General features: G+C 36.9%; 1 protein-coding gene across 1 annotated transcript in view; it reads left to right on the plus strand.

The window, feature by feature from the left end:
* Window positions 1–460: 460 nt before the first annotated feature.
* The window catches only part of LARS2 (leucyl-tRNA synthetase 2, mitochondrial), an 83,830-nt gene continuing 58,379 nt past the window's right edge, over window positions 461–25,911 (plus strand). The window contains exons 1-6 of the mRNA XM_059472869.1: window positions 461–521; window positions 3,394–3,644; window positions 5,442–5,570; window positions 14,899–14,990; window positions 16,819–16,879; window positions 24,528–24,617. Of these exons, the coding sequence (XP_059328852.1) occupies window positions 3,411–3,644; window positions 5,442–5,570; window positions 14,899–14,990; window positions 16,819–16,879; window positions 24,528–24,617 (606 nt within the window). The 5' untranslated portion in view covers window positions 461–521; window positions 3,394–3,410. The remainder of the gene's footprint in view (window positions 522–3,393; window positions 3,645–5,441; window positions 5,571–14,898; window positions 14,991–16,818; window positions 16,880–24,527; window positions 24,618–25,911) is intronic.

The raw sequence follows: 25,911 nt of genomic DNA on the forward strand, positions 1-25,911 counted from the left end.
TTTTAAGGGTTAATCCTTTGTTAACGGGGGTCCTTTTTCGGGCTTTTGCTGCCCAGAAAAAGGTACCTGGACGTCCGTAACTTTTTGTTTCTATTGTTTCATATTGTCCTAATTCAAATTGTCGAAATTATTATTACTCTAATTGTATTACTATTTTTATAACCATTTTATTACTATTAGACTTTTAAAATTAAAAAAAAAAAAAGTGATTGGCATTTTTCACAATAAACATTAATGAGGGTCCCTCTCTTCTCAAGGCCGAGCAGGTTCTGTGCATTTTCTACAGAGCTGAATCCCGGTTAATTAATTTTTTTTATATCATTATTTTTGTAAGTTACTCTTGTTCTACCTTTCCACGTTACATTCGGGAAAGGTGGAAACTCTTCCCGCTCCCTCCCCGCGCGGAGCTCCCGCCCCGTCGGGCGGTGCCAAGGGCGGAGGCGGCGCCTCGCTCCGACACCGACACGCCAAGATGGCGGCGCCCGCGGCCCGGCGGGGGAGCTGAGGGAGGGCGCGTGCAGGTAACGGTCCCCCCCCGCCCGGCCCCGCCTCACGCCCCCCGCCCGCCGGAGACGCGCTAATCCCGCCGCCAGCCGCTTCCCAAAGCCTCCTCCTTTGGGCTCCTTGCCCGCGCCCAGCCGGCTCTCCCGGCGATCCTGCGCCCACGGAGTTCCCCCCTCCTCTAGCCTCCCTCTGCCACTGCTCCCCCGCTCGCTCCGGCCCGCCTGCTTCCCGTGCAGGCTTCTCCAGCGGCGGGACACGCCCCCATTCCCGCGGGGCTGAGTGAAATGTGCTGGGCCTCGTTAGTCCGTTTCCAAGACTTTAATTCAGTCTCCGGTGTGCTTACTGTCTTTCCAAACGTTTTCTGTGTCAGGGAGGTTTACATTGTGTATTAGGAAAAGATTCTTCCCCCAGAGGGTGGTTGGGCACTGAACAGGCTCCCCAGGGAAGTGGTCACGGCCCCAAGCCTGACAGAGCTCAAGAAGGGCTTGGACAATGCTCCTGAGCACATGGTGTGACTCTTGGGGATGGTCCTGTGCAGGCCCAGGAGCTGGAGTCAGCGATCCTTGTGCATCCCTTGTAGCTCAGGCATTCTGTGATTTATTTCTTTATCAGACCAGGCCCTTCCTCCTTGCTTGGCATACCTGCCTGAAGACAGTTCTAGGCTCCTAACCTGCTCCTTGAAAGACTCACATACCACTGGGCTGGAGTGCCCTTTAGTGGGGCACGGAGAGGCACTCTCCTTGTCCTAGTGCCATGCACACAAGCCTGGAAAGGAAAAACAGCTTAGTGCTGTGTCTTTTGGATTTGATTATCCTCTGTGCCATGCCTCCTGGACATGATGGTACCTGGGAGCAGGAAGGACACTGGTCCAACACATGGCTGGCTGACCATTGCATCTTGTGCATGATAGTACCTAGGAGCAGCAAGGACCCTGCAGTTCTCTTTCTCATCCTGAAATTCCATCTATTTGAATGAACATAGTGGTAGTGCTGTGTTCCCTTGGCTGTGGCTGTTTTCTCACTCCCACCCACTGCTCTGACCCCTGCCTGGGTGACCTGTAGGGCCTGAGGTCACCCAAATGTGCCCTCTCAGGCATGACATGGCTGGTGGGCTTCCCTTGAGCTGTGCACAGGCATGGGTCTGTGTTCTTTCTGTCTCAGAATCACAGAATCAATTAATTAAGTTGGAAAAGACCTCTGAGATCATGGAGTCCAAGCCATGACCAAACATCACCCTCTCAACCAGGCCTTGGCACTGACTGTCATGTCCAGTCTTTCCTTAAACACCTCCAGGGATGGTGACTCCACCACATCCTTGGCAAGCCCATTCCAATATCTAATCACCCCTTCTGGGAAAAAATTCTTCCTAACGTCCAACATAAACATCCCCATGTGCAGCTTGAGACTGTGTCCTCTCATCCACTAGTCTGCTTTCATGTGGAGCTTCTGGGGTTTAAAATACTTCCTTTGTAAACCAGCAGTGCTGAAATTGGCTTGTATAAGGAAGCACTCCTTTCTGTTGTAAAATAAATCCATAGAAATGAGACATAAGTAATAAGAAAATAATTAGTAAAAATAAGCAAAAAACTTTGAAGTACTGAGATGCTAATTTTGAGATGAGTGTGATGTTATGGGCTGGGGGAAGTTGGAGTCTCCTGAATGACTCATGTGCGCCTGAACTGGGAATCCTGAGTACAGTCCTGGATCTGTTTTTATTACAAATATGAGAGATTATGGAGGGTAGCAACAAGAAATCCAAAGCACTGATGTGACATAAGTGAAGGAGTGTTTATAAGATCCTGCTTGATAAGTAAGGGAGAAAAGGAGCAATTCTCTGCATAGGTAATGAGACAGGCAGTGAGGGTTTGTGTGTGCATGTATGGTGAATGTTAAAGGAAGCATAACTCCCACTAGCTTGCTGGGGATCTAATTTAGGTGCTATAGCAATTATTTCTACTGATAATGTTTCTACCTTATGGGAAATGCATAAGTAAAATCTTTTCTTATACAGACTTTCTCTACACTGAGATTTTACTGATGTAACTCTGCAAGGAAAATTCTGAACTGACTGAAACAGCTAGTTTGGTACAAGTGTATTGGGCATAATTAAAAAGAGAAAAACAACACCAAAGCACCAAAATCAACAGTAGAGAATAGAAAATACTGATGTAAAAATGCCATAAAAAAAAAGGCAGTCAAGATGACGAGGAAATCGCAGAGTACAAGTTCTTTTAATGCCATATTTCCTACTGTAGGAAGTAAAATCAACAAAAATCTTGTTGAGACTCATCCCAGATATGAGAGCTGTTCAATCTTTTCCCATCTGAGTAGCTTAGAAGATTCTCTCTGAAGCATTTGAGGAGTTAACCAGATTTTTAGTTGAAAAAGAAAGCCTTAGCAAAATAGTTGGTTTAGAATATCTGGTTGAAATCTACTAATTATAGTCATCCTCCCCCATCTCTTTTCAGTGATGACAAATTCAGTATTTTTACAGTATAATTTCGTCCAACTTCCTTTTCTCTCTGTTTCATTCTGAATTTTTACTAACACCCTGTTAGCCATCTTCTATTCAGGCAGTGGAGCTTCTGGAACCTTCAATTGACTGATTATGCCTTTATGGGACACTGAATGCAAGAATTTTATTTTATTAGACAAGACATCTAACACAATGGTTTTGTTCTGTGCGATCCCACAGTTAGTTCTCTTGACTAAAAAATACATACTTTTATAATTCAGATGTGGAAATAAAATGCAAGTTCCATGAAAAGCAGCTGAGTAGACTAAGTCAAGCTAAAATAATTTAATAGCTACCGCTTTTCAGTATAATCATAATAATCATTGAGTTCTTGTTATGTATTGTGGCATGAAATACATATTTTTGTCTTTTCAGATACCAAAACCTTAAGAATGCAGTCGGTTTATCAAAGAACTGGCCCTTGTTCCTCATGTTTGAAGAGACAACTAAATGGCTTCCTGGGATTAATTAAATGGCAGAGAAGACTGGTTCCTGCTTGTGTGAGAACCATTTACAGTGAGACGGGCAAATGGGAAAAAAACTATGGGTTGGAGACAAGGAAACGAGTTGAGAATTGGTGGTTCCCAAGAATAAAGGAACAGTTCTGCAGAATTTCAGAAACTGATGTAAGCAATATGAGAAATGTGGAGATTGCATGTTTATATTTTTGTTTTCTTAGAATGAAATTAATTGAAACTTACTTAGTACAGATGGCTTTTAATGATTAGATGTGCATTATGTTTCAGGGGAAAATACTTTCATGTAGATTATTAAAAACCGTTATTAAGTAAACAAAAATAATTTTTAAAATCCTGAGGAAAGATACAATAATAGGCAAAGTATAAACTTGTACATTTAGGAAGGGTTTAAGTAATCAGTTCTTTCTTTACATATTATAGATATTTGGCACTTAATTATTTAAAGTATTAAAAGAAACATCTAATAGTAACTTCTGTAAACAATTTTCTCAAGGTTCTGTTCCCCACATTATGACAAATCTATCACACTACACCCTGTGACTCACTAAAATCTACGTTAAAGGAAAAAGATTTTTTAATATTTTCTGGTTTACAATCTCATAGTAAGTGACTTGAAGAAAAAAAAAGTTTTCCCATGCAATAAAAGATCTTGAAAACAGCTGTATCGCAGTCTCTGACTCTTTTTGCCTTCACAATTATTCTGTCACAATAGACAAATACACTTCTGTGGCTTTTGATGTGTTTTTGTTCATCTCCCTTAAAATTTGCCTTTTTTCTGACAAAAAAAAAAAAATTCTATCAAAATGTTGAAGAGAGAAAAGAGCTTGCTTTTTCTGGGGAAGAAAATTGAGATGAAATGGTATGTGTGTATACCTGTTTAAGGGAAAGCATTCATTTAGACCTGTGCCTTTTATATACATATGTGCATAGGAGTCATATGTAGCATATGTATGCTAAGTTCTAGATTGTATTTTAAATGGTATTTTTGTTTTATCCTTAAAGTTGAAGTAGATTTAATAACATATTAAGAGGCAAATAGTGTGTAGTGCTCAGATTATTTCTGATTTTGCTGTGATTGAACAAAAATGATAAATATTATTTGACAAATACTAATAGAGTTTTATTCAGAACAGTAAAAGCTGAAAGCTGCCTGTAATTTTTTTATTATTAACAAGAAAAATAATATAAGAATTTAGCACGTATCAGTGGCACTTGATACTATCAATGTATCAGTGATGAATTCAGTGGTAATCAAGATGTAATAGGAATAATTGATGTGCAAGAGGATTTGTGATTTCTTTGTAACTTTTGTCATTTTAATTAAACCTAAGTAAATGAAATTTTTTGTTTCTTTTCACTGTGCAAAATCTTGCTTGTAAGATGTGTTTGGATCTGAGGATACATAGTGAAACTGAACAGTTTCCCTTTAGCAGATGTTCATGCAACTGCAAATGATGCAGTCACTCTGGGATGTTCAGATGACAAAAAGCAACTGTCCAGGAGTGAGCTCTGTGTTTGTTGTAGATACAAAATAAAACATTAATTATTTAAACTGTTATGAGTGTAATTTAATTGCTATGTTTTCATGTTTTTGTTGGGGCAGACTAAGAACACATAGATAATCAGTTGCAGATGCTGTAGTTAAGCTCCAGTTCTGTCAATATAGCTTTTTTTGAGTAAAAGTGAATTAATTTTCATAACATTTAAGTGCCATAGAAGCATCAGTATAAATTCATGAGATGGCAGCAAAATCTGGCAAAACACCTCCATTTACAGCCCCAAAGAATTTGATCCAATGAACTTTGTCAGTGCTCACTTGGATCAGTTCCAGCAGAACCATGTTTCTCTTTATGATGTTGTGCAGTAGTTTATAATGTGCATGTGTATTTGTTCAAGTGAAATGTGAACTCATGTAGTTACTAGTTTCTAAACATTTCTTTCTAGAAATCAAGACCAAAATTTTATGTGCTTTCTATGTTCCCATATCCTTCTGGGAAGCTTCACATGGGCCATGTTCGTGTCTACACCATCAGTGATGCAGTAGCTCGGTTCCAGAAAATGAGAGGGATGCAGGTAAGAATAGATCAGTGGTAGGACTGGGTGGGTTTTTTTATATTTTAATATCATAATTGATCAGGAAATTAGTATTTTCCAAAATCCATGAAAGTGGAGTGTGTGCTACAGGTGTGTAGATAATGACCCGTGAAGCTTTGAATACTGAAATTTGAGAGTTTTATTAAAAGAAGTAGTGTTCAGAGCTCACTGTCGGTAGGAGTGGTTGGAAGCTATCTCAGATGATAACAGCTGGTGCTGTATGAGGTACCTGAATCTACTGATGTGTGGCACAGTGTCACTGAGACCTCTGGGCTACACTACACAGATTCTGTGAGGAGGCTGACAACCCTCCTGCCAGCTGGGTGGGACCAGGGGGGAGGAAAAGATGTACCTGGCAAGAGAAAAGAGATACCACCAAAACCAACTGCTTTCACCTCTTCTGCTCCTGAGAACCAGTTCATGTCACTTGTCAGATGCAGATGCCTCTGTGCCTGCTGGGAGAGAAACCTCTTTTTTTATTGTGGCTGCTGCAAGTTGGATGAACAGGATCATGCCATATGTTACATCATGTGTGTGTAGCTGAAAGTTTCTGTTCTGTAGCATCTGACCCCTTGGCTTGCCCATTTCAGCCTTGCTCATAAAAATGAAATATCCTCTGAAGGTGCAGGCCTACGAGGTAGGCTAAGTCTTAACTTTCTTGCTACATCTGCAAGGAGAAATCCCATTTTCCCTTCCACAGTTCTCTGTTTCCCAGTCTCCCCCACGCCTGCCATAATTTCTCCTCACTGCCTTCTGTCTCTCCATTAGGTTGAAGGGGTAGCTGAGAGCCGTGTCCCTGCAATCTGCAGTGGGATCTTGGCTGGCATTCTGCAGTAAAGGCTGGCAAGGTAAAATTTGAAGGATGTAAGGAAGGTGTAGGAGAACTGTGGCCTGAGTGACAGCCATATTACAGAGGAAAGACATTTGGTAGAGGGAAAATGTGAAGAAGCTGGGAAAACAGGAGGAATATGGAAAGAGAAGGGAACAAAAAGAGGAAAATAGTATAGGTAAGGATCTAGGATGACAGGAAGCAGTCTCTCTATTGTACAAGAGTGATGGAGCAGCTCAAGAATATAGGTATCAACCTCAAAAGAGTACAAAGAAGATGAAATTGAGAAAGAATGTTAGTTGCTGGTCGTGGTACTAAGTGCAATTTCCTTGCTACAAGTGCTGAAGAAGTGTAGCATTTCCTGGATTTATCACCATCCATGAGACTCTGATAGGTATTGTCACTGCATTATTCAGTGTGCTGCCTTTCCACATACTATGTGTTTTTTGCCAGTGATGAACATACCATGCACTGAATACTTGCTGCTGCTTTACAGATATGCATTCTTAGGCTTCCAAAATTTCAGGAAAAAGAAATAAATGCTTTAGACTTTAAATGAGAAGAAACCCCAATGTCTGTTATAACACTTACCTTTCCTGACTCCTCTGAATGACCAGAACTTGGATCTCACTAAAAAAATGCAGCTATAACAGGGCATTTGAAGGGATGCTTGATTTTTGCTTGATGTCATTTCAGGATGTAGCCCTCTCTTATCAATAGCAGGGAAGGTAGCCAGTAAATTGCTGTTCAGAAAGATGAAAACTTGCTGCTTCTTGTACTTGTGAAAATGAAGTGAAAATAATTATCTGCATCCAGTAGCATGCTCTAGTTGTAAATTTTTGAATACAAAGTAAGTAGGCACTTTAATGGAAACATTTGGAGAAAAGTAAAAAGATAATATAATTCCAATAAAATGCAAGAGCTACCATGCAAACAAGTTTTTATTTCCACGTTTGCCTATATTTTTTCTGGAAAAATTTTTCCAGACTTTTCAAGTTTTTACATCTTGCATTTCAGCACATTTTTATATTTCATATAAAAATTACTTTGAAGAAGTGCCTGTAGAATATGCTGGATTTCTAAAAATACTTATATCTTCTGTTATGTTAACCAGTTTGAACATCTATTTTTGACTAAAGGTGGGCAGCCAAAGAATTTAACTTTCATTTACGATTAAGAGACATTAAAAATCTCTCAGATGATTTTCTGGGTATGTCAGATTAATAGACATTGTGTTATTGATGTGCATTAACTTGCTGGAACTTACATTTACTTTAAAGAACTTTTTCTTTATTTCCCATGCTAATTTCTCCATCACTTAGAATTAGAGTCTGTATAATTGATTTTCTCTTTGCAATTAATTTATCAACCTCTAAAGCTTCCCTCTGCCTTTTTCATGGTTGTACAATCTGTCAAAGGTTATTATGATGTTTAAGATACTGTGATGATTGTAAGCTAAGATGTGGTTATATCATAAAACTTTATATATTCCCTAGAAAAATTAATTTGTCTCTGTATTCAAGGAATTACTGGAATTCTTCAGTATATATAAAGAAAGAATGCTTTAGAAACAGAACTGTTAGTATGCATAATTTTGAAGTTGTTCTATTGATCTTCTATTTCTCAAAATTCTGCTGTAATATTCTATGTTTGAAAGCCTAGGGACTGCTAATTTTTCTCTAATCAAAAATCTGAGAAGTGAATCAATATCAGGTATTCAATGCAAGGTTAGGGTAATATTTTTGAGCAACCATGTTGTTTAAACTTTGCATCCATCATTTTCAAATTAAAAGAAAAGTGTAAGGCAATGAGAAATGATGGGCTGTTACAATGAAAGTTACAGACAAAACCATTCAGATTTACAGTTCCCAGGGAAAGCTTCAGACTACAATGTATATTTGTTATTTAATAAACAGTGAGGGGAAACGTCTATCATGTGTATGTAGTTGACAAGAATATATGATTGAGTAAGAGATTAATTTATATTGAACAAGGTGGAGTTATTTTTCATAAAGAATGCCTTACTGAGAAAACAGTAAATTAGTTACATCTTGATTTAATCTGAGCAGGCAAGAATTGGCCTATATTTTGTAATATTTTAGTGAGGATAGGCTAGAATACATTTACAAAGGGATTATTTTGAATGCAGTTGCGTAATTTCTTCATATAGGAAGTATTTTGAAATTTTAATTGGTAAAGTTTTTAATCATTTGGATTCTGTTGTGGTTTTGATTTTTCTAAAATGGAACACTAGTATTCCATTTTTTTTCAGTTCCATAAAGTCTGATTTTGTTTCAGTTAAAATATTCTAGAGAGGTAATGCACACTGAACTGTACAGATATTTCCTAGAAACCTGTACTGCATCAGCGCTTTAAGTGTGAAAATAAATATCTATTGCTCTTTTCCCCACCTTGTTTCTGAAAGAAATACTACTTCAATATAAAACTGCAGATGAAAGCATTGTAAAGCATTGTCTTGTTCCAGCAGTCACTCCTCAAGGACCTGTAGGCAGTGCATGGGATGCAAGCTGTCATGCACTAGGACTGGGTTGCTGGATAAGTGATTTGTAGAGTACATGTGTTAGAAGGTAACTTGTTTACATTTTGATTACTGAAGATGAAGTTTGAAGTCTCTGCCTGGGAAATGTAAGCCATATAGATTGCTTAGCATGGCTGCACTGAGCTGGTCTTTCCAGAGTGTGTTAAGGGTGACATGTTTCTTGAAGTGCAATTAAAACAGTTTTTATCTATGGAGATTTCTACATCTTATTTAAAACGTGTTTATTGTAAAATGCTATGAAAAAGTAATGCATATATTTTAAATTACAAATTTATAGTTGTTAATAAATCAGTCCCGAACTATTTGTTAATAAATCAGTCCCGAACTATTATGTGTAGTTTCTGGTTGTGTTTACTCTGTGAATTTACATGCATGTTGTGAATGCAAATGTAGGAGTTTTGTAAGAAATTATTTTCTATTCATTATTTGAGATTGCTGTGTAGAAATGATAGAGATATTCATGGTGATTTTCACTATGGCAGATTTCCAGTGTGCTATTGCTCTGGGAAAAAGTATTTACCATTACTTTATCATGTTATCATTAGCATGTCTTTGATAAATTCCAAAGTGGATAATTTGTGCCTCTCAGAAGACTGAGAATAATTCCCTTAGTGATCAGTAAACAGAGTGATTCAGTTCAATAGTTCTTGTGATATCTCTGTAATGAAACTGGTACCAAAGCCAGGCAGTCACATGTGAGAGTTGTACAGAACTGAGAATAGTCCTTTCTGTAATCAAATCAGGGGGAAATTCCTGCATGCTAGAATCACACTATACTCATTATTTCTTAATTTATACTTAAACTGGGATGGATGGGATTAAAATATAGTCAGTGATATTTCTGCAATGCCCCTAAATGACTTGAAGAGCGTTTTCTTTTTATCTGTAACATATCTACTTTTTAATTGGATGTATTTTCATTAATTATTTTCCCTTTCAGCAGTGAATCTTAATGCTCTTGAAATTGCAAAAGTCAGTGGTATTGAAGCCAGACAGGCAAGTTTAATTAAAATTCTATAATTAATCATCAGTAGGATGAATTATTTCTATACAGATCCGTTTTCTACTCATCACTAGCTGCTATTTTCCAGGGGTTTTTTGTGAGGTTTTTGTATCCTTTTGTCAGGTTATTTCGCGTGGTAAAATTAAGTAGCAAATATTACAAGTATTGTGTGTGAATTGAATCTTATTTAATTTCAGTTTTCCCACAGCCTGTACTGAAGGTGTTAATGAGCTCACTCTGTTTCATTTTGAAAGAAAAAGAGAAAATGAGATATAATTTTAAATATAATTATGTTAGACAAGAATGCATGAGATTAAGAAGGCAAAAGATAACTTTGTTCTCAAAATGTGTGTGGTATTCTGTGGATGTTGAGTAATTTCTCATATCTCATATTCTATGAGAATAAAAATAAATGGGCATTTTATGTTTTGATAGAAATCTGTATGGTTTGATTATTAGAGAGTACCTTCTCTAGTATGCAGCACTGTGTTGCAGAGAAGCATTGAAATAGTCCTTTTTAGGATCTACACTGGTCAAAACCTCCTTATTTTTATCTTTTTTCAAGTGTGCCTTATCTGCTTGGGGGAGTTGTCTGTTTGTTTGTTTATGATAATTTTTACCTGTTGTGCAATGATGTCTCTTACCTGTAGTGGTTAAAAGAGAATCTAGGCTTCGCACAAGGGGAGGTCTTGTATTTAAAGTGTGCTGTAATACGCCAGTTTACACCAGATTTTCAACAAGTTCAGCCCACTGTGGGCAGCCAATGGAAGGAGCAGCCATCCTTTCCATTGCCCTCTCCACCTGTAAGTCCTCGCTGTCTCATGTCTGTGATTGCACAATTGCAAGATCCATGATGGAGCCAGGGGTGTTTTCTGACAGCTGGAACTTGCAATCATGGATTGCCTGTTTTGCCAGCCGTTTTTGGTTAGTTCATGTCGAGTGTGTCGTGGGGCTGCAAGCAGAGATAGGAACATAGACTTTGCTGTATCAATTCAAACCACTAATTTGTCAGCAAGCCTCTTAATTTTCATTTCTGGTCATCTTCTTTTATTACACATTCTCTGAATTAAATATATTTATCTGCAGGCCTTTCTGACACTGAGTGTACCAGCTTTCTTAAAATTTAGAATGCATTGATCTGAGTGTAAGAACAGTATGTCAGCTCCCTGGTCATAGTTCTGAGACATACTGAGTATATCAGGAGAGCAAACATGTTCTTTGTGTCCTTACAAAGACCGAGGAAAATTCACTGAATCACCAGCCCTGGTTATGCTGATGGAGGCTTAGAGCTGAGTGTTATGAGATCATTGTCAGCTCTGTGTTATACAGTACACTGATCTCACCTGCTGATGTCAGTGTGATGAGCTGATTGTTACAGCAGTGAACAGATGAGAATGCTCAGAGAGGAACAGCTGAGATGTCAGCATTCAATCAAGTGAGTTTGTGTCTTCCTCCCCTTGGTCCCACAGTAACGTGAAGAGCTCTAGCCATTGCTAACAACAGATGTTTGACCATGCTGGGAAATTATTCTTAAAAATGCTTCAAGCCAGAATCTCTGGGCTCTAAAATGTTTCAAGATGCAACTGGTTTTATTTTTAATAATTTGTTCCTAAAAAGCCCATTCAGTGTCGTAGTTACCGAGCGCTTTGTTCCCTACGTGCTGTTTAATCGCTTCCTTGTAACCTTTTATACTCCTGTGCAAACTGTGTTAAGTGGTAGAAAATGCCAGTGTTTCATAGTTGATCCTGCATGGTCATGTGAGCTTCTGAGGATCTGAAGTTATGCCATGTGTGTTCAACACTAACCTGGGAGTTTCCAGCACGAGGAGTTCACCTGACCACTTCATTGTGAGGATGAACACACAGCTGCCTTTGGTGATGGCACTGCCTTCTGCCATTGTAAAATGGCTGGAACTACAGCCTGCCTTGTTTTACCTGGTGTAGGCACCCTTAGACTTATGCAGCCTCCTGTTTAACAAAATACAGTCATTTGTTTTTCTGTCTCCTTGAGGCTTAGAGAAGTGATGTTCAGAAGAATGGTCACTGCAGTGAGCAGAATGGATCCCTCCATTGCATAAGGTTTAGAGGTTGCTGTTGAAAGCAATCAAGTCAGCTTTCAAGAAAGTGGGTGACTTGTTTTTCTTCTGCTCATCTGTGCTGCTAGAGAGAGCAGCCATGTTTTCTGCTAGTTAGGCCAGTGACCAACCCATCAAAGAGCTACAAGGAATAATCCTTGGGTCTTCAAAACTGCTTTCTATTTTTTTTTTTAAATTTGTTTTGAACAGTCAAACTGTTCCTTTATCCCTTGTCCCAACTTTTGACATGGTAGTTGCATATTTTCTTCTCCTCTTCCATTTCTTTTCAGATTTTATGTTGAATAACTAGAGTTAAGATGTAAATGCTGGGTGGAGACTGTGGCATTTTTGCTGCAGATTACAGCCAGAAGAACTGACCTGTTGTTTAGACAAATGCATTTCATAAATCATTCAAATCCATTCATGGTAGAGAATTAAAAGAGACAATAAACTTGAAATCATTTTCTAAACCCCTGTGCATGTTACATTCATCTCTATAGCAACTACATAAATAGATCTATCCTGGAGGCTAATTTGAGGATATTTTTAATGTCTCTTTAAATTCAGTTTTCTGATTGAAACTTGAATTAGCATACTTCTTTAGACCTTTAGCTTGAGGAATGCTATTGGTCGTTAAATTGAACTTTTGAATGTGAAGAGTGGATATGGCATTTTTTGATAAATGCTAGAATTTGGAAGCTCTGTGAGCACAGGTTGCTCTTTCCAGCACTGATGGTACAGGGTTAAAATGTCTGCACATGAACTGTCTGCAGCACCCATCAGCCCTTTTGGGGAGTCTGTAGCTGGTAGTGAAGTTGTTTTTCCCACATCTTTTTGCTCAGGGCCATGAGAAATGAGATTGTGTCTTGCATTTGGCTGCCTGTCTGTATCCAGGAGATCATCAGAAGCCAAATTTTACAAAAATTAACCAAGAGTGATTCTTTCTAATCTCACTTAATGTGCATCAATTTGTATTTGTAAGAATGTAAAGGCAGGACATTAGTCTAGGGCATTTAAATAGAGAAAACATGTATTATACATGGAAAAAAAAAATCTGTTTTTTTCCATCACATCTGTCCAGAGGTCGGTTGTCAGCAGTACTAGCAGTCAAAAAGAACTGAGCTACATAAATTAATATTTTAAGATGTCCATAAAAATTCTGTTGATATTTATAGCTTATGTAAAGCATAACTTTTTTTTTCTTTCATACCAATAGTTTTGATTGGTGGGTGGATGGGAGGGGAGGGGAGGGGAGGGGCTGGGCAGAGGTGTGTTTCAGTGGGGTGTTGAGAAGTGGTTTAGGCTCCAGCTGACATTTTCCATGTAAAATCCCCCCTCTATTTGTGAGGAAATAGGCAGTTAAGACTCATAATTTCTGATACCATGGTGTGAGGAGCAATAGTTTGTCTGATAGGGAGAGTTTGTGACACAGAATAGCATTCTAATTTCTGTTAGATTTAGACACCGAAAATGTGCTGTGCATGGGCCCTTATTGGGCTGGCTTGGATCACAGATAATCACAGGTTAATACCTTTGGTTTTGTTATTGCACCAGTAGAGTTATGATAGACAGCAGGTTTAGTTTTAGATCAGTACTGAAAATGAGAATGCTGAAGAGTCACATCTATTACATCCTGTTGCTTTTACACTGTTGGTGCCTAGGGCATCTTTATAAACACGTCTATAAAATATTTGTTATGAAATATTACATTAAGTCAGGAGATTGGAAAGCGTTGGCAAAGAAGAATAAAAATAATTCAAAGCAGTGACAAAAGTAGCTCTTATGCTTCTAAAATGAGGTGATTTTTCACATGGAGATGTATTATGAGATTAGTATGGCTGGGATTGCTCTTTTATGGCTTGTTTGCTTACATGCCACTAAGAAACATGTTTTTTATATAAATAGGTATTTTAAGGGGCAAAAATTTTGATTTCTTACAACTTGTAAAATGTTAGTCATGTTTGGCTGTTGTTAAACTTGTGTAATTTTAATAATGATTATTGAATTTATAGCACATTTGTAGGTTAAGAAATAGAATTGGCTTTATCAGGTATCCAATATATATGTGTTTAATGACAGCATCTTAAGTACTGGCCTTTCTTTTGTTGGTTATTAAAGAGGTTTTTTGAATACTTACCATATTGCTAGATTATTTTTCTAAATAACATGCGTGTTAACAGGAAGAATACATCTCTATTTCAACAGAAATTATCTATTATAGTTTGTAGTAAACTTTTTTCCCACCTTAATTTGTTTGTGGTTATGAAATAATAATTTGTCCGTCTGTAGTCTATATTTGCAAGAGATGTTTCAGTAAAATTTGACTAAAACAGTTTTTCCTCATCTTCACAATTTTATCTGGTGAATTTAAAGTTATCATAGGGTATTTTTCTTTTATTTTGTTTTCAACACAAAGTAAAAAGCTAGTAGGCTACACATCAGTCACAGTTGTAAAACTGTTGTTTCAACTATTTTTACTTACATCTTCTATTTTAGAATGAATATTTAGTTCTGTCCAGTGGCAGCATCAACTGCTGACTTTTACCACCACACAAACTTACAAAGAGTTGGGTTTTGTCATTGTAACCTGATATTGAAATAGTCATGAGAGTTTATTGCATAATACTTTAAACTCCCTCTAACATCTCATTGTAGGTAACAAGTGCACTTCATAGTCATCTTTTAAAGCAAAGCTGGCCACAGTTGGCAGGTTTGGAAGAAGTTCAGCTCAGACTGAATGCTGGAATGCCAACCCCATTCATTATTCAGAGGCCTCTCAGTGTGTTGCTGATGCCATTCCAGGAAGTTGCATAACATTGTGGTTTTTCCTTTTGCTGACAGGTGATCAATCCCATGGGATGGGATGCGTTTGGTTTACCAGCAGAAAATGCTGCAGTTGAACATGGCCTTCACCCTGCAAGCTGGACACAAAGGTGAAATGAATTGAAATATGGCATTTTCACTGTGAATACCTGTACTGTGGCCCCCATGAATCAATAAAACAGAGCAAAACTAGCACAGAAGAAAGATGGTACGGGAAAGAACAGGGTTGTCTGAGACCAAGGTTATGTGAAAACATTTTATGGGACTGTGCAGATGACTCTGCTTTGAAAGATAAATATATTGGGATGATTTTCAAGGTTTTAATCTCAATGACTTTTAAATTGTAAAATGCTAGAATATCAAAAGAGAAGCATTTCCCAAACACCCAAACCAGCAGGTACAAATAAATCAAAATTTCATCATGGTGAGGTAAACCTTAATATGGAGTACACAGTGGAAAATTACGAGTTATGTGGTTTGATTTACTAGCAGATTTTGGTACCATGGGAGAGAGGAAGGAGGTAGTTGGGGTTTTTTGAGACTGGATCTTGGAAAGTGCTAAGTAGCCATTATTGCTGCTGATTTCTGTGAATATTTTTGGTTTAGACCACAGAATGGGGTCTTACGTTCTCCTGATATTCTTTAAAATGAGTAAAATGTTATATAAGTAAACAGTTTCTGAAAATTACTTGGAAACCAATCTCCCTAAGTGAGGTTGTTTGTTGTACTCTGGAAGCAGTAATCTACCTGTGGTATCTTTATAGGCCTTGATTCATTTCCTTCTTTGATAATGCTGTTTCTTTGGGTTTTGTTCATGCTTCTGGTCCCATCTTAAGATTCTTGATAATTTTCCAACAAAGATATTATAATACTAAATACTTGCAGTACTCAGTTATTCAGCACTGCAAGTTTTTTCTGGATCAGAATTAAATGCTTTGTTTCATGACTGTCAACTCAGCTGCTCTGGGAGGATAGATATTACTTTATCTGACAGAATGTCTTTCAGTAGAAAGGTCAAAGTCCCTAAGAAATTTTAATTCATTTTACAGTATTTGAATGAATTCTCACCAGGTCACTAATTAATATTGTGTAATTGAGGGTATTTTAGCAAAGCACATTTAGTACATTTTCAAACTAAAGCTTCACTGTATATCCTGATGTATCTTACTTTACATTTGTAATTTAATCTGTTCAGAGCAGCATCTAACCTAACAGTGTGTGAGTTGATTAATGTTTATCTATGGTGGTGCTGCCACCAGAAGTTTTGTAGTTCTTTGTCACCTCCCAGGATACAAGCTCTCACCACCTCCTTTGCACTGGCTCAGCTGGTTTTGTGGGCCATGGTTTTGGTTTGATCGGCCTGTTGATCAGAGGGAGGAAAGAAATCTCGTGGGGTTTTTTTGGAGAATTTTTGTAGGGCATATCTTCAGCTGAATGGGTAGGCTGATTCAGGTTATTTTACAGCCACACAATCACCAGAGCCACAGCAAAATAACAGCCAGGATAGCATTGCCAGAGTACAGCAGGATTAAGCTCAAAGTGGAAGTGTCCCCTACTGCATTGAGATTTGAGAGGGCCCTTTGACTCAACTGCAGTAAAGATAAATAAAAATAGTAAGAAGTGGTGCTTGGGTAATGCTTCCTTCAAACTACACTGCCATATTTACTTTTAAGTTGCATTCAAATCTAGAGGAAAAAAAATTTATTGCCTCATATACATAGCCATGGGAATTGGACCGGAATATACTGGGGGCTTTTTAAAAGTATTATTTCAGTATTCTGACAATTCTGAGTTTTACTGCTAGTGAGATCATAGTGTTTAGAGGTTAACTAGTGCTTTGGATTTCTCAGAACTCTATAAGCACCAGATTTTTTATATGATCACATGTTAGAAGTATCTTAAGCTAATAATTTTTCATTTATTATCATTATTTTGCAGTAACATTCAACACATGAGGAAACAGTTTGATGCACTAGGTCTGTCTTTTACATGGGAAAGGGTAAGATTTTCTTTTTAAAATGGATACTGCTTTATTTTATTGTATGATGGAGCATTGAGACCCATGGAATTTCACCATTTTATTTATGACAATACAGCTGTCTTTGGCAGTAACCAGTTTAAGTTGTTAAACTGTAAAATTGAGCTTTTTATCAGATTTGGTTAACTTTTAACATGCTGATATAATCTGATATCATCAATGCATAGGAGAATCTTTAAAGTCATTTTGATTTTGTATTTGCTTTTTATCTCTTTGAAGTATCAACTTTCTGTGTTAGAAATAAGGTAATAAACAGATGTTTATGAAACAGCAATGCCTTTGTGCTAAGGTATGTGTTTCTTGAGGAGTGCTGTTTTCAATGCATATGTCAAATGTTTAAAGATAGTAAATTGGAGTGGTGGCTCAGTTATGTTATTCCAAATTTTGAAGTGTAGCCTGCATTTTCATAAATGTTCATATCAGGATCATGTTGGAAACCAGAAATTTATTTAAAACACTAATGCTTGAGAATCAGGTGTTCACCATAAAAAACTTACCAAACATGGTCAGACATAAACTAATGCCATTTTTCCAGATAAAAAAGAAATTAGCGTTGGAAGCGATTGTGAGGTTATTGCATTTACCAGTGAATCAGTCACACTGCCTTTATATTCTCAGCAGTAGCTGCTGCTTATCACCTTAATGTGATTTTGAATAGAGTGATGGAGATGCTAATCTTGGATTTTTATAGCAGTATTGTAGATCTGAAAAGGAAAAGCATTAGTTTTCTGACAGTCTGAGACATGCCATCTGTTTTCTTTAATCATGAAGGTGAAGTTGTTTATTTGTATGTCTTGCATCCAAAAAACCATTTTGTCATGTCTCATATAGGGAAGGATTTTCCAGTGTAAGCCTTTTGAATAAGATTTAAATTTTCTTGGTAGCCAAAAATTTGCTCTGAAAATAAAAGATTTGTTGTGGAAGCTTCACTGCAGGCATTCTTGACATCTAATGTTTAAAGCTATTGGTATCTCAGAGGTTGTCTGTATGTGTGTGGTGCAGCAGTATTGAAAGCAGTGGAATCCTGTGTGGAGGCTGTGTTATGGAGCATACACGTGCACACACACACACGAGTTCAGTGGTGCAGGTTGCATTTCAAGAAGATTGAGAAAATTAATGTCTCATGTATAAGCTTCTGTTTGGCCCTTCTGTCCTGAAAAACAAATGGAAAACTGGCAGTATTGAAAACCATGGCAAGAAGTATAAGTGCTCAGGGAAAAATGATTTGTCATCTCTGCCTATTCTTCGAGAGTTACTTTCACTTTACTAGTAAACTGTATTTTAGTTAATGAACTTTCAGGAGTCTCTCAATACTTATGGAAAAGGCTTTGATACCCTATTACTAACTCCATTTGAACTGCTGTGTAGCTGAAATGCTTTAGTATGCTCTAGGGACATGTAGTTGGTGCTTTTGAAAAGTAAGATTTTGAAACAGCTGAAAAATGTTCCTTGAAAGACAACACATGTTATAGTTTTCACTCCTTAGCTTATGAGTTAAGTTTTGTTTTACTTGGAAAGCCGGTCATACTAATTGGAGTAACAGTAACCTGAATGGTAGCCACAGAAACAGATATGTTTATTAATTGCAAAAAATGCATGATGCCCAAAATATTGTGTGACTCCAAATACACAGATATTTGAGCTGGCCATGAAAGAAGCACCTGTGGAAATGGAAGAGCTGAGCTGTAGCAGGGTGTTTTCCAGGCTGATAAAGCCTGCTTCTCTGCAGGCTCATTAGGCTGGGCAGAGCATCTTACTGCCTCAGCTGTACTGCTCCTGGGCTAACTCAAGCATCTTTGCACAGAAAAGCACTGTGCTGTGCAAGTGCTTATCTTAAAAGTGAGCTATTTGAGGTAAGGAGTATTTTTTTATAGTATTCTATACTTGTATGGCTCTAAATCAGTGGCTCACAAAATACTGTGACACTGCAAAAAACCCACTAGTATTAGTGACTCCTATGAACAATCCAAGAAAAACAGATTTTATATGGGTTGGTCTAATTAATCAAGACTATTACACAAAGCAGGGGCCTGTTTTAAATTTAATTTCCTTGATGTTGCTTAAATCTTCCCCTTTATTATGCTACTGCATAGTACTTACCAAATAATGCTGGAGGGAACCCACTCCCCTACCTTAACTCCATGAACTGCTTTTTTAAAATGTGAATTTATGTTAACTCTCTCTGTCCTCTGTGGCCAGCTTAGAGTATGTGCTTAGATGATGGGAAGGAAACTTACATAAACTTTACCTTTTACATATGGTATGGGAAAAGAGAAATGGAAAAAGAAAAAGAAAATCCATTTTGAGAACCTATTGCATATAGCTGTCCTAAAGAGTCTTCCTGCTTATAGTCACATCTGCTTGTCAAGAAATTTGTGTCCAGGAATACTAAGACTAGTTAAATCTCATTGCTTGATAAAATTAGTATGAATAAATCCCTGTGCACTTGCGATGCTAGAAATTTCCTTTTATTTTTCAATGATTTTTTTTCATTGTTCTCTCTGTATTACAAATCAAAATGTACAGGTATTTCTGTCTCATAGCTGTCAGTGAACTTACTTATCTAGTACAATATCATAAATAAGACATTTATTAAAAGCTAGATTAATTAGATTAGATTATTTCAGTCAGGTTACAATGACACTTTAAAATTGCTCTCCTAAACAGAAAATCTAAGCAAATTCAAAATGAAATTAAATTAAATGAGTAAAATAACTCTGTAAGTACTTTGCCTTAGAGTAGTTTTGAATACAAATGATTATCTGATTTTTTTACCTGAAACATGGAGGTATTTTAAATGCCTCAAGTTAGAAGTATTATATTTGTAAATCACTTTGAAAATGGTGTGATTCTGGGGAGAGTTTTTTTTTAAATAAGTGAGATAACATTTCTATTCTGAACATTTATGTTTCTAGGATGGAAGGATGAAAAGCTGAAGTTTGAGCATGGAAGAAATGTCTCTTAAGAGTCATTAAAAACACATGGAAAATTTTAAAAATCCCCAACGTTATGTTTTGGTTTTAAGATAACTATAATCTGAGCATTCCTGGTGATCAGATTTTTTGAAAATACCACCTCAGACAGCATAACAAACTGCCTGTGATTTCTTTTGAACATTATTTTCAGGGGAATTAAACATTTTCAATTATTCATATCATCAACAACAAAACATGAAAAGCATATAAAGCTTTTCCTTCATTTTGTTCAGGAGTGTCATCAGACCAAATGCATGTTCCCAGTCAGCCATCAGTTCACCAGTTATTATCAATCTGTAACTTTCTCCCAGGAAGTAGCTCTTTCTATGAAGGTTTTTTAGTAATTTCAATTTCTGCATTCCAAGTGACATATTTTTTGCATGAGACTAATGTTCTCCGTCTGCTCTGTACATTAAAAAAATTAAATCTTTGGTAGATTTTCTCTGTGCAGATAATTTTCTATTTAATTTTGAAGTTGTCATTTGTGTGTACTGCCTGAACATACATAAAACCAACAGTACGTAGATTACCTATGAAATTTTCTTCTCATCCACGTACCATTGACCCAATTATAATTAAATTTTTTTAAAAAGAAACTGTTGATTCAAGACTGCTTTTTTTTGCAGAAAATATATTCGTGTTCCAAAATGTAGGCACTGTATGACATTTCTATTTGTAGCTAATAAAGCATAAAACTAAAGGCCTTTGAAATACAAATACTCAAATTAATTTAGAAATGTAGGTTGGTGTAGCTCCAAACCTCTGAAAATCAAATAATTATACTTCTAGATGAGGTAGTGCATGCCCTTGAAAACCAAAATAGGCAGATAATTGATTAAAGACTGTTTTATCTTCCCAAATAGATTTTGAAAAAAATCCATCCTGACTTTTTCTTCTTATCTCCCTTTAAAGAGGTGCAACATGCCTGTCTTCAGGACAGCATACGACTGTGCTAAAAATAAATTTAATATTAATAAACTAGGAAATTGCATATCTCCAGTCTAGTTATATGTTATTCATAAAGCCTGGTAGATCTTAGGAAAAAGTAAATCTTTTCATGCAGCCTATAAATATTACTTTTATTTTTTAAAATATAGCCATGGAAGTAGCTTGAAGTTGTAACCTTATTCTTAAAAATACAAGCAAAAATGAATTATAAGGTCAGAGACTCATAATAGAAAATTGTTAGAAGGGAGCAGGTTTAGAACAAATAATGAATTTCAAAACAAAGCATTTGAAAATTACTTTTTCTTTTATTAAACACCAAAATCTTTCATCTAGATTTAGCTGTTGTTTTTTGTTGTTTTTTTTTTTAATGCAGGATTTTTTACTCTTGGTTACCCTTATTTTTATTGGTAGTTGAAAGGTACTCTTTAAAGCAGATTTCATAATAGTGAATGGCTTTTTGACCTTTTCATGGACCCATTGCTTCCCACATTGCAGTGATACCAAATCCAGATTATAATACTACCAATTTAGTCTGTAACTGAGAATTTCTTTGCAAAAAGAAAAAAGTTACCAACCCCTCTGGTATGGTATTTGTTTGAAACAAATTACTGTGCTGCAATAAATGGATTAAGCTAGGTAGTTTTTGGTAAGGATAGGGGTCTTTCTTATGCCTTGCCAGTATCTGCTGTTTTAAAAGCAAACCACCTGTATAGGTGATTAATTTAAATTCTTGTAATGAGTTCTATTAATGAATGAGTGTCATTCCTGTAGGAATAAGAAACAGTAGCAGTAACCAAAGACAAAGATGCATTTTGGTGAGTGTCTGTTTAAAGCTGACAAAAGTAAAAGGCAAAATGTAGAGGGGAAAAGAGGGAGAGACTTTCCCTGGCATTTCATAATACTGAAATGCTGAGGTGATGGGTGATCACTGCATCTCTCACAGAGCACTGAAGGGCACATGCAGTGGACAGCTGAGCAGCATCTTACATATTTTTAGAAAAGTTTGGATTTTTAGTAGGTATTTTATTTTTGTGGAGAATATGGTAATATCCTGTTCTATATATTCACTGTACTGCTTTATGATACAGGATTCTATATGTGTGCTGTAATGCCAGTGCTCAGATCGCAAATGAGAAGCAGAAATGTACAGTTTTTGGCAGGCTGGAATGGCTCCAGCATGCTACTTTTCAAACCCTTTTATAAACTCTTTTGTGTATTTCTGAGTTAAGATAGTTCTGTCAGTGTTCTGTGGATCTTTGTCGTGCTTACAGAGTATAAATAGAAATGTTAACATTCACCTTAATTTAAGCATGATGGCAGCCTAATGGAAACTTTTTACCAGGCATCATTCATTTAATCAAGGTCAGTAACTGGAATACACACAAAATTATTTATAACAGTAAATCTTACTGTGCTAAATGATAGGAAAAAAACCACCAAAACACATTTCAAGATTGACAGGAGTTTGCTGGCTTTTCTTAGCACCTCATTTTACTTGTTAGTGATGTAATTTCTCTTTCTTCATTACCTTGAAATGTTACTCCAAACCTTCATGGTTATAAAGTTAAATTCTAAACTTGATTATTCTTTTTGCATCTCAGTGACCACACAGCAGATTTCTTTTTCACTGATACAGTCTGCAACATTTCTTTCAAAGAAATGTCTATTTACTCCTTGTGAGAGATCGTGTACATGGGATTCTGTTTGCAGCAATTAGCTTGTATCTTGTAGCTCAAGCTTGCAACATGCTTGTTTAAATTGGGAAATGTCATCCTGTTGTTTCAGTTGACACATATCTGCCTTTCAGGGCCAAAAGGACCAATCTTCATTCGCTTTTCTATTTTTATTTCACAGCTCACTTTTGTTATCCTACCTATTTTCCTGTTGCTCACATAATCTTATAATGTACTGAAAGGGATTGTGTCTCTTCTTTTGTGTGTCTGATACTCAGCGATGAAACTGTTGCCTGTAGTGGCATCGCACTGACACAAGAACTGTTGTCACTGTGTGAAGAAGCAGGGGGGGAAAAACTATTAAATGTGCTTAGTTGAAGAGATGGAAATCAGATTTTTATCAAGTGGGGTTTTTTTCAGTGCAGAGCAAAGGGTTTTAATCAAGCAACTGTTTTTCATTACTAGGTCTTCACATGCTGAGCTGAAAACTTGCCATTAAATGTCTCCTTTTGATCTTGAAAACCTCTTATACACACTTCTGAGGCACATTTATTCAAAGGTCATATTAATTGTTAAAAGCTATGTTTCAGCACTGGCATATAAAGTACAAAGCAACTAGAATATAAAGTTGTAGAAAAAGAATAAAAATTTTCTGCTAGAGCATTTCAGATGTCATTTGAGTAGCAGATGATATTGCAGGAGCTGTGTGTAGTGGGAAGCTAGGATGATGGGAAAGCCCACGTGAAAGACATTTCACATTTAGAGCTATTTCTGATGCTTGATAACTACTCCAAAAGGAATAAATTGTATCAGTGGCTTACTTTTTGTCAGTAACTTTAAAATCAAGAGATGTTCATATTAATTTGAAGTTGATATAGAAGCCTCTTTCACTTCAAGCAGGTATGTGGGTTCCCACTGCACCTGTGAAACCTATGTTTGTGTTGAGAAAACAGGGAGTCTGTAATGATGGAATCCATTAGTTGTCTTTACATATTAATGCTTATTTTAAGTTAGAGTTTTTTAAGAACAAACATTTAAAATATGGAGCTTAGTAAGCAGTTGGTAAGCAGCTTGTTTTTTAATTATCAGAATTCACTAAAAACTTAGCAAATGTTTTTGAGTTTTAAAAAAGCTATCCATTATATCGCAGCTTGCTGTTCTCGTAACTCCCATTCCTCCTGCTTATGTTGTCTTTTATTTTTATCCATCTTTATTTCCTTCATAACCATCTTCCTCATTTGTGACTTTTATGACTCATTTTTTCCATACTTTAACCTAGAGCTAACTTGAGCTGCCTTGCCTTATGGAGCAGTTGCTTGTCTGAGCTTTGAGTGTGAGCTGCCCTGTGTGAGCTGCCCTTCCCGAGCCTTACCCAGTACTCCAAGCTGTGTGCCCCGCATGGTCCGTGTGCCAGCAGCTCCTCAGCGCTGCTCTCTCTCTCTCTCTCTCTCTCTCTCTCTCTCTCTCTCTCTCTCTCTCTCTCTCTCTCTCCTCCTGCACCCACAGTTTCAGCTGGAAGCTCCTCGCTCTGCCTGCCTCACATCAGCCAGCTCCCTGCTGCCTCTGAGCATCCACAGCCTCTGCTCCTGCCTCCCATTGCTGAGCAACAGAGGGAAAGGCAGCCTGGCTAGGAAGGCTCTTTGAGAGAAGTCTGCTTTTTTTTTTTTTTCTAGTTTTGCTGTTTCCTTGATCAGGCTGCTGTAATCACTTCCATTCATCTTCTGTTCTTATATCTATCAGCTTTAATCTTACAGAGTTTTATGTCCCACATTAACAGGGAAACTTTACCTTCTGCATTAAACCCACACAAAGCCAATGTTCTCTGGTGACTATCACTCATTGTGACTGCCATTCATTGTAAGCATTATACAAGTAAATAGGTTTGTACATGAATACATGCATAAATGTTTACTCTGTGGAATATATTATACACTCCTGGGTTAATTGTTGAAGTTAAAACAGTGTAGGAAAATACTGACAATAGTTTCAGAAATTTTTATTTCTTTTCTACAGGAGGTAACCACTTGCTTACCAGAGTACTACAAATGGACACAGTATCTCTTCCTTAAGCTTTTTGAAGCTGGGATAGTGTATCAAAAAGAGGTAGGTACAAACTTTGACCTTCAACATTTTGCTGCTACACTAATTTAGATCCCTCACGTCAGTGGCACATTTCTGCATTGTCCATTCACAGTCATAAAGTGATTGTGTTCTGTTAGTTTTAAATCACTCTAAAATGGAATTAATTTTATATATACAGAATTTTTTATGTAGCAGTTTATAACTAGCTAACATGCATGGCCATTGTAGCAAGTCAAGTCAGAAGTGTTTATTGTCAGAGATTTGCACTGAAGTGCAGGACCAGAATATAGCTTTTAGGTTTTTATTTCCTGGCTTTACTATTTTCTAGATTTTATTGTCCCTCATGGAAATACATGACATGGTGGTCATTAGGAGTCTGTTCAGCAGTGAGATTATTTACCTGTCTAACATTACTGTGATACTGTCTCAGAACTTATGGTTTTGGATAGGATAATTGGAGATCAGGTGCATAACCATCCTATTCCAGAACACTATTTGTGATCTTCAAAATATTAAAGAAGTATTAGGTGTCATAAGACTATCACAGCTGTTCATCAGTTACCATTATCTTAAGAAATTATAATATTTTGTACCTAATATGTGTCAGGCTGTATCTGAAAAGTGAAGGTTTCAGTTATTTCTGAAACACGAGATGAAACAAAGATGTTGAATGAGCAGTCCAGAGAACTCTCTGTATAGCCTAGGCAATGCATTTCCAAAATACCTGAACAGCTGCACTTTAACAAAGCAGCAATTTACTGAATGTTTCTAACTTAAAAAGGAAACTAAAATTTCTTAAATATGCTTTGATATTTCATTTGTATTCTGTAGAAACCAGGAAACCCCATAGGATATAATTAAGGACGTACTCGAATTATTCTGTGAACCTGGAAAAAGAGATTGATGGTGAAAGGTAGCATTTAGGATAGCAGGGTGTTACTGAGCTATTTCTCCTATTTGCATTTGTATTCAGAGATCTTAAATGACAACCAGTGAAATCTCTCAATGGTTAATATATACTAGCTTGCTAGATTGGGGGTTGGGGTTTTTTTTCCCTTCTGTAATTATTTTTTTCTTGTATTAAAAAAAGGGAACCCCCAGCTTTGTAACAAACCTGGTTTTATCTGTGAATTTGTTGTTTGACAAGTGAACTCAAGATTCAAGATGAATCTTGAATCAAGATGATTCAAGAAAGTAAAAGTTTGCTGCTTCATTTAAAGCAGGGATGATATACAAAATAAATTTTGCATTCTGACTCTGAGTACTGTGGGATCCTGGAGGTGTTTGGATACCAGTGATTGAATCTACTTCTAAC

This window comes from Ammospiza nelsoni, chromosome 1, assembly GCF_027579445.1.
Source record: "Ammospiza nelsoni isolate bAmmNel1 chromosome 1, bAmmNel1.pri, whole genome shotgun sequence".
Classification (NCBI taxonomy): domain Eukaryota; kingdom Metazoa; phylum Chordata; class Aves; order Passeriformes; family Passerellidae; genus Ammospiza; species Ammospiza nelsoni.